General features: G+C 44.3%; 1 protein-coding gene across 1 annotated transcript in view; it reads left to right on the top strand.

The window, feature by feature from the left end:
- Positions 1 to 5,072: 5,072 nt before the first annotated feature.
- Frmpd4 (FERM and PDZ domain containing 4) overlaps positions 5,073 to 9,166 on the top strand; it is a 565,205-nt gene continuing 561,111 nt past the window's right edge. The window contains exon 1 of the mRNA XM_005411379.2: positions 5,073 to 5,370. Coding sequence (XP_005411436.1) covers positions 5,330 to 5,370 — 41 coding nt within the window. The 5' untranslated portion in view covers positions 5,073 to 5,329. The remainder of the gene's footprint in view (positions 5,371 to 9,166) is intronic.

The following is a 9,166-nucleotide window of genomic DNA, read 5'->3' as shown; positions in this document are numbered from 1 at the left end:
TCTCACTAGTGTAAAACCTGAAAGAGTTAATAAAAACTCGGAGGTATGATAGACATTGTGAAATGATAGGAAAACACTCAGGGGTAAAGGGCAACTGGGATGTGGGCAAAGAGAAGGGAAAGAAGGAGAAATTTTTCTATGTAGTATATACAGGATAGTTAACATAGTTGATCTACTGTCTTCTATTTCTTTGCAGAAAGAAACTGTCAGTGAGTCCTTGATTGATCAATATTGCTTGTCTCTAACTGTTTCAATGAGAAACCACTTTGAAGATATCAATATGTAATACAACAAGCATTATTAATTTCCTACCACTTTGTTTGTATCTCTGTATCATTTGTATTGTTCTTTTGCAATTTTGTAAGTGGTTGTCTGTCTGTTAATGTTTCTCTCCTTTTATTTAGAAAAAAAACCCAGGGGCAGTTTACCACTGGCGTGCATCCTCAGCCATTTATTTACTAATTTATTTTTATTTTGAGGTAGGGTCTTGCTTCGTTACCCAGCCTAATCTTAAACATGCAGTTCTCTTGCCTCAGCCTTCCAAGTAACTGAGATTACCAGCATGTGCCAGTGTGCCGAGCTAAGCACTGGATATTAGTTAGCTACCTGGTGCCTCTCTTTCAATCAAAAAACTTTAATACCTTATACATTTCCATTAGCTATTATATTTCTCTCTGGGTCTCTCTGTCTCTCTCTGTCTCAGTCTCTGTCTCTCTCTCTCTGTCTCCCTGTCTTTCTCTCTTTCTGTGTCTCTCTCCCACTGTTTCTCTGTATGAGAGATTGAACACAGGGCCATTGCACTGATCTATAGTCCCATCACTTTTGAGAGAGGGTCTTTCTAAATCATTCAGTTTCACAGGCTGGCCTTGAACTTGTGATCCTCCTGTCTCAGCCTCCCACAGTGCTTAGATTATTGGCATGCACCACAATTCCTGGCTTCTGCTATTTTCTTATTTCCATTTGTTTACTGTATACCTCCCCTATTACAGTATACTTTCTATGAGAGCAAAATCTTGCCTCATTACCTAATCTGTTTCCCAGTGCCTAGAGCAGTCCATGTTACACAGGAAAAATCCATTATTATTTATAGGAAGAAAGAATACCTTGCCTTTCCTTACTTCCATTGTCAGGAGTGATACCAGCTGGTTGAGATGCTACATTCCAAACAAGAAATGCATGCAATCCTCTCTGCTGCAGTTTTCAACGAAGGAGCCCTGCACTGCTATCATCCATGGAACATCCAGCCAAACAGAAGATGCCTGCCACCAGCTTTAGATAAGGCCTGGGCATTACTAAAGAAATTCCTCCCCTTTTCCCTTGGCAAGCTCCCAAGACATGAGAGATACCACAGCTAAGGGCTTTGACGAGATCATCTAAGAGTATATTTGATTTTTAGGCAACAGTGCCCACCTTGATTGATCCAAGCATATATTTTGACCTTCAAAGTTATGATTCTAAGGCTGAAACTTTTTCTAACAAACAGCCAAGCGTTAAGACAGAGGTGGAAATCCTCTTTAGAATTAACATCCATATGCCTTAAATTATGTGCAGCAATTTCAAGTGCTAATTCTAGGTAGGGTAGGGATGTATTATAATTTCCACTTACAGGTGGGGAAACTGAGTCTCTGAGATCTTATAGGTCTTGTTCTAGATCTAATGGTCCTGATTCTTTAATTTGTAAGTACATTCTAGTGTTTCAAAGTGTGTCCAAAATTTTCAGAAGTGACCAAGTGTCACTTGAATCTAAATAAAGCAAATTACATAGATTTTCAAGGTTGGGAAATATAGTCTCTGATGAGTAAATTGCTACAAGGTCTAGAATCAGCCTTACAGATTACCCAGGCTGGAGCTAAAACTTTTGAAAATCACATAGGTCTTCAACATCCCACTCTTTGGTTTTGTTTGTTTTAGACTGATCTACTGCATGCTAGACAAAGACATCTCCCCCAACCTCTGCCACATATACCTGGCATGGCGAGAAGACAGGTTGGGAGACCAGCAACTCAGATCTTTACCTGTCTGCCAGGATGGCTCAAAGGGATAAACTGGCTGCATTAGCATGTTTTAGGGGAGCAGATTCTTTCATTTTGATATTAATGAGAAACAAAGAAGGGGGAGAATCTCTTTGCTTTAGAAAATGCTATCAATCTGTTAGAAAACATACTAAATAATTACTTTAACAGAGGAGTATAAAGACCTGGAGAAGCCAGTCATATCCCCTGGTGACTATTTTGTTGTGGAGAATCAGCATCTGTACCATTCATAATTGTAGTGCAGAAATTGGCACAGGAAGAAGCCCAGTAGCAAGCTGTTCCAGGTAGACCAGATGTCTTGAAGGGAGGTAGGTGTGTGTGTGTGTGTGTGTGTGTGTGTGTGTGTGTGTGTGTGTGTGTTTTCTCTCTCTCTCTCTCTCTCTCTCTCTCAAATAAATAAATAAATGTCTATTTCTTGTCACTTTCATTGTTGAATAATTAGCTGTTTGGTATCAGGAATACTTTCTTTGATTTTTTTCTTTTTCTTTTTTAGTACTGGAGCTTGAACTTAGGGTCTTGTACATGCTAAGTACATGTTCTACCACTGAGCTACACCCTCAGCCCCTAATAACTCTTGATTAACAGTGTATTATTTTTTAAAAGGCATCTCAACTATTCTGTTCTCAAAAGGAGTATTTTTTTCAAAACACATTTTTTAAAGGCACTGCTTTATTTCTTTTTTCCTAACCAAAAGCTGGTATTGTGTGGCCAGATGTTGACTCAGAAAGAAGGAAAGACATTGGTAGCCACTCTCTTGGAGAAAGGTGGAAAAGGTAAAGGGGGTGGTAAATAAATTGGAGAACATGAGAGGGACTTCATTGCCGTCATTCACAATGACGGCAGTGAAGGGCAAAGGATGCAGGGGAAGGAGAATGGCTGAGAGAGGGGATGCTTTGACCATGAACTTAACGAGCATATAATTCATTCATTCATTCAAGAAATACTTACCAAAGTTCCGGTCTAGGCATTTGGCATGTCTACTGGAAGACTATTCCAGGCTGAGGGAACAACCATCGCAAAGAGGCTAAGGTTGGAAGATATTTTCAGGGTTTGAAGAAAAGCAAGGCCAGTGGTGCTGGTGCCCAGTGTGTGTGTGTTGGGGGTGAGGAGAGGCATACAGAGGTAGATAGGGTCATAGAGAGCCATGGCTAAGTTGTCCAGGGCCTTGTTGGTTATTGTAGAAGTGCTACTTTAGCTCAAAAGAGAATGGAGAGCTTTTGTAGAGTTTGGATCAGACAAGTAACCTTATCTGACCCATGTTTAAAGAAAAAATCTCTTTGTCTGGTACATTGAGAATAGATTGTGGCATTAAAAGAGAAGATTTATCTTTTTTCAGCATATTGCCTTACTTATATGACAAGGTTGCTATGAGACTCAGATGCAAAACTGCTTTAAAAATTATAAAGCAATATGCAGACGCAAACTATAATTATTTTACACAAACAATGGGGGTACGAAAGCCAAGGTCCCTCTTGCCAGCTTGGTTCATGAGAAGTAACTACATTCATTATATTAAACTAGTCGTCCTACAAGAAGCTAAAGGCAAGTTTATTCTGTTTATTAAAAAATATGCAATTTTATGCTTGAGTTCTAAATAATTTCGAATGTGCAGATTGCTATCGATTTTATATTTAATTTTGAAAGAAATGCCTTAAAAGACATGGAAGTGCTAGGCTTGAATACTGAAGATTTTCATTTTAACAGCAGAGCAGGACATAAGCAGAAGTCTGGGAAGTTTAAACCTATTCCCTTTTCCTTAATCCTCTTGGAGAGCGAGACGCACTGGCTAGATCCTCCAACATTTCGCGGGTGGTATCTCTTTTCTGCGGTGGCCCTGCCACCAGGTGAACGCTGCCGGGTGGCAGAACATACACTTTGTGCGGCCAGCTGACCTTCACAGAGTAGGGGGAGAACATTTAAAGGAATTTGAAGAAAAGGCCTTGAGACTCCAGGAGAAAGAAGGAAAAGGGGCCCCGAAGAAGCCTGAGCCCCCGGGGAGACAGAACTGAGTTAAGGAACAGGCGTGATTATCCAAGGTAATTATGTAAAAGAGAAGGCTAGGAGTTCTAAATGGCTGCTACTTGGAGTTTACTCTGCCTGAGGTAAGTGTTTGTGTTTCTGTGATTTTGTTTCTGGAGGAAGGTTTCTTTTCTTCTTCTTTTTTTTTTTTTCTTTTCCCCCCTTTCCTTTCCGTTTTGACCCACTGCACAATTTGAAAAAGCAGCTCGCTCTGCTGGCCAGACCCCAGTGCTCATCCTTCTTTCCTTTAGATTCCCGGCCCCAATCAAATACGCCTCCCGCAGGCTCCTGGGACCCTTGGCTCTGCCCTCGAGAAGGGAACAGCTGTTTGCACCCTCCCCCCGCGCCCCTCAGCCTCCCGTGCTTATTTCGCTAACGTTGCTGTACTGCTGCTGTCCAAAGAACACACCTTCCCCGCCAGCCCAGATTTCACGTCTCGCCCCGGCGGCTGGGAGAAGCAGTGGGAACTCTGCGCTCTCCAGACCGAACCCGCGGCACCGTGCATCTCCCTTGTCTTTTCCCTGGACAAACGATCCAGTCTCAGTCCACCCTGCTCCTTCCAGATCGCTAGTTTTGTTTACGGAGCAAACCGAGGCATTGGGCAGTCTGCGGATGCACGACTCCCGTTTGGTTTGGGGTGGCAGGGGGTAGTGTTCAGGGTCCTCCAGGGTGCCCTAGACTGTTAGTTCAGGTCTCAGAGATCTGGAGGCACACGCAGAGGGTGACAGGAGAGTGCCCCCTCCCCCCGGGCGGGTGGGGGTGGGGAGAGGAGAAGGGACTCGGCTTGGGGAAGGAGGCTGGGAAGCAGCTGCAGTGTTGCGAGGGGTGCGTGCTCGTGTGCCAAGCTTGCCCGCCGCCACTCGGCTCAGTCCGCGCTCCTTGGCGCGTGGGGCACAGGGGCTCAAGGGTCCAGGAGCAGCAGCAGCGCCCGACGGTCTCCGGGCCGAGCGCACGGGGCGGGGCGCACGACCCGGGCCGCGCTCCCGCCCCCGCCCCCGCCCCTCGCGCCCTGCCTGGCTCTCTCTCCATTGAGTTTTCCCAACGCCGGCGCCCATCAATGGTCCTGCTTGGGGATGCACACGCAGCTCCCAGCCGGACGGGGGTAGCAGCCGCCGACTCCAGGTGCGGGCTCTCCCGGGCCGCCGCCGCCACCCGCCGCCGCTGCCACTCGAGCCCCGGGCGCACTGAGGTCCCCGCCATGGGGCTGCCGAGGCTGCCGTTGCTGGCGTGAGAAGGGGCGACGGAGGCGCCGGGATCTGGGGTCCCCCGCTGCCTGCATGGATGTCTTCAGCTTTGTGAAGATTGCTAAGCTCTCGAGGTAGGGGCCGCGCCGGTTTCCTTTGCACCCAGGGCCGCTGCCACAGCGGGCAACTTGTGCCCCCCCCCCCACGCCATCCTGGGGTGTATCAAAAGCTGGAGCGTGCCGCGGGGTTTAAGATAGGACAGAAGCCAGGTGGCCAGGGGCTTCCGATCAACTTATTTCTAACTGGCTGATGGGGCTTGTGCATCCAGGGGTGTAGACCACTCAGCGGGAGACACACGCCCTCACACACATGTTCACGGCAGTTTGTTTTCCCTCAGGAAAAGCCCCAGTGGTGCTTGGGGTCACATGTATAATTCAGGGCCAAGAGAAGATGGTTGTAATTGCTACTGCTAGGGAAAGCCAGAATACTTGGAGCTTGGGTGATTGCCTTCCAAGAAGCAGCGATTAAAAGTGCTCCTCTCTGCCCCTAAATTAGACCTCCACACCCTGGAAAAGTCGGTTTGTAGGTTGACCCAGGTGCTCCTAGCTGTGACCCAGATGGGCAAGTCATGGGGAAAGAAGAGAAAGACTTTCAATCTCTCTCTGAGTGACTATATCATCTTAAACCTTGAAAGATGCAGAAATTTGCTTCTAAGTAGCCATGCTGTTGAAACTGAAGAAAAAGGATGGGATCAGGCAGATTTCTGCAGGAGTGCTGAAAGAAGAGGAGTGTTTCCAGTTTGGGGCCACCTAGGTATTGTCTAGTCAGAGCAGTCCTCCTCCATCTTCTCACCTATGGCTCCTCCAAAGTCTTCATTGAAGCCGTAGTGTAAGGTCTTGTGCTGGTGGCATTAGCTGGCAAAAGCTAGGTATGAGAGGTCTTAGAAAACCATGCCCAAGTATCTGGAAGGACTGGCTTTCTGTCCCCTAGATCTCTAGGAGTTGGTACCAAGGAGGAGGGACAGTGGGTTTTTCCAGGATGCAGCTGAAATACTAGCTCATAATGTGGAGAGAATAATTGTAGGTTTTCCTTTCATTCTTTTAGTGTCAGACTGAGATGTGTTGATTGCATCAGGCAAGGATGAGCAGCCTCCAAAAGCCTGAGGCACAAAAGTATGTTGACTTTGCTTTGCTAAATGCCATTTGGGCCACTTTAGAATCTTTCAGTTTGGATAGCATCATGCAAATGGGCCTTTCTCCAACATCCACAGGTCTTTGTCTTTCCTGTCCATCTCCACCTGCCCTCTCTATTCGCGTGGGGCAGTCTTCATGGCACAAGCAGATTTCCTCAGGAAAGGGGACCCAATGTAACTTACTCTGGGTAGACTCGAGATATACTGGTGATGGGTAAATATGTGCGTCTTCAAGTGGTCCACGAGAGGTCCCTGCAGATCACAAAAGCTGATGTGTTAAGCAGTGTATGATTGTAGTGTGGCAAATTATTTGGTTTCATGCTTATATAGAGGCCCAAGGCTTCACACCACTGTTCTATTAACTTCCTGTATCCTTCTGCCAATGCTGGATAGTAAACAGCTGTCAAAAAATGAATCATGGTTGGGAAACAGCTATGGGCAAGTTTAGAGATTGTGTGGTGCCCTCTGGGTGATGGACAGAAATGTCACTGAGACAGAGAAGTTCAACCAGGAGTATCATTTAAAGTAACCAGGAGAGTTTTCAGTGGCCTCACATGCTAAAGCCAAGGAGATTAACAAGCCCTCTCGAGGCTGGGTTTAGTCCTTAAACTGTGGAGGTTGGGAGAGGTCAAGGCTGTGTGTCAGTGAGAAGAGGTTTAGTATTCACTTTGCCAAAATTCTAGGATACCTTCTTGATGCTCACACATCTGAACATTTATAAAAACCCAAGCCAGGTGGGAGGGGATTTGCATCATTTTAAAGAGTTTAAATTTTAGAAAATGAGTGTGGATTTTACTTTTACCTTTAACGTGATGCAATGTTTATTCTAAAGAGAGAAGGTGCACATGTTCGGGGCCGGTGCGCCCATGAAGAAGTCTGCGGTCCTCAGGAATTCACCCTTTTCCTCACTGTGGGCTTAAGGGTGGTCCCCAGGATGAAACAGAGATCCCTTCAGAGGTTACCGCCCTGCAAAAGCATATTTGCAGCTACTTGTTTTGGTCCTTGAAGGAAGATTGTGTGTGTGTGTGTGTGTGTGTGTGTGTGTGTGTGTGTTTTAAACATAAAAATCAAGTTCTTTTTTCAAAAGTGAAGTATAAAAATGCTTACACTGCAGGATTTTCCTGATTTCAGAGTGGATAATCTTCCTAAAGGATTTAGTTTTGATCAGAATGGTCACTTAAGTGCTTAAAATTCTTTTGGGTTACAGGCAAACACACATAGTTGCCCCAGGTGTTGGCCTTGCCTTTGGTTCTGACAAAGAGCTTGAGTGTCTGAATGTTGACTCAGAGAGCATTTGCAGTAACTGATATTTGCAGTGTCCTATCAGTGAATAAGGGTAATGATAATTGCAGAGTATTCTCTGAGGACATTAATCCCCACTGGGATTAATAAAGTACGTATTTTGTACCTACATTTAACCATTTGTTCACGGAACCTGTTCCCTTTTGATGACGTGAAAAATCAGAACTCAAATTTCCCTGCAAGAACCCAGTAGCATCTTTTGATACTCACTTAAAAAATTACTGACAAGCATTGGAATCGCTGGCAAGTTGTTTCGACCCTTTAGTCCATCTGTGTGAGTTATAACTCTCAATTGCATGGTGCGTTATGGTTCTATCTGAGGATGTTTTCTCCTGTTCTTCTAGTTTTCTGGTTATTAAATTGCTTGATAGTTTACATGTAGTTTTACTTTACTGTTTCCTTGGTAACAATTATATATCATTTCCCATCTTTGTAGATGAGAGCATTACCGATGATTGCTTTATAAGCCAGTAATAGCATAAAAATAGGCATATATTTTTATTATTACTGCTCTTTGTATTGACTGTTTCATTTGTAAAGCAGATTCACTCTTTCACATGTTTATAGAAGCATGCAGTACAGTAGAAAAACATATGATTATTCCCCCTTGCCTGAGGGAGCTAACTTGAAACCCAAAATTCTTAGGGGTATTATTAAGCTGAGTGAAGTGTTTGTGAATTGACTGCCTGACTTCTCTCCTTTCCCTTAAGCAAAATGGCACACTTTGAGATAATGATTGGGCCCCAACTGTTAATATGAAGATTATTCCTTGAAGTAGTAAAATTTAAGGATGCTTTGTTTTGCAATTTCGTGTAGTTGCATGCTTTTTTTTGTGCTTTCTAGCAGTGACTAGTACCTGTCTTAATACAGTCTGTTAATTTTGTTACAAGTATGTGACAATTGAGGAAGAAGAAAAATACACATTTATAGTTTCCTTTGATTTTTATGGAAACTTGCTTAGGTACTATGAAACGTCTATTTTTTTAACCTTTATATTATTCAGAATTAAATATTTCCCAGGGAAAGGGGAGGTCAAAAAGAAACGCAAAAGGTCAGTTTTTCCATAGCCTCTATTTTTACCTGAGTAATTACATTAATTTTGCTGATAATAGTGAGCTTTGGAGGCTAGCAGTGAAAAAACCCCAAAGATTTCGGATTCGAGTTTTATTAAAAATGCTACTTGCTCATCATCTGAGTCCTTTCTGAGTTCTGCTGATTTCTGTGGCTGTCAGGAGGTGAAATGATGAAGAGTTTCATAACAGAACTAGATTCCTGTTTTAGGAATATTTAACTCGAGTTTCCCAGGGGTTGCTAGTGTGCAGCTGTGGAAGTCTAGTCGCTCGCAGTTTGGGGGGAAGGCATCTAGTTCAGGCTTTATAGCATTTCAAGCACTTCTCTCTCTCTCTCTCTCTCTCTCTCTCTCTCTCTCTCTCTCT

The sequence above is a fragment of the Chinchilla lanigera genome, unplaced genomic scaffold (genome assembly GCF_000276665.1).
Source record: "Chinchilla lanigera isolate Chin_1 unplaced genomic scaffold, ChiLan1.0 scaffold00143, whole genome shotgun sequence".
Taxonomy (NCBI): Eukaryota; Metazoa; Chordata; class Mammalia; order Rodentia; family Chinchillidae; genus Chinchilla; species Chinchilla lanigera.
This window is presented reverse-complemented; position numbering and strand designations above follow the sequence as displayed.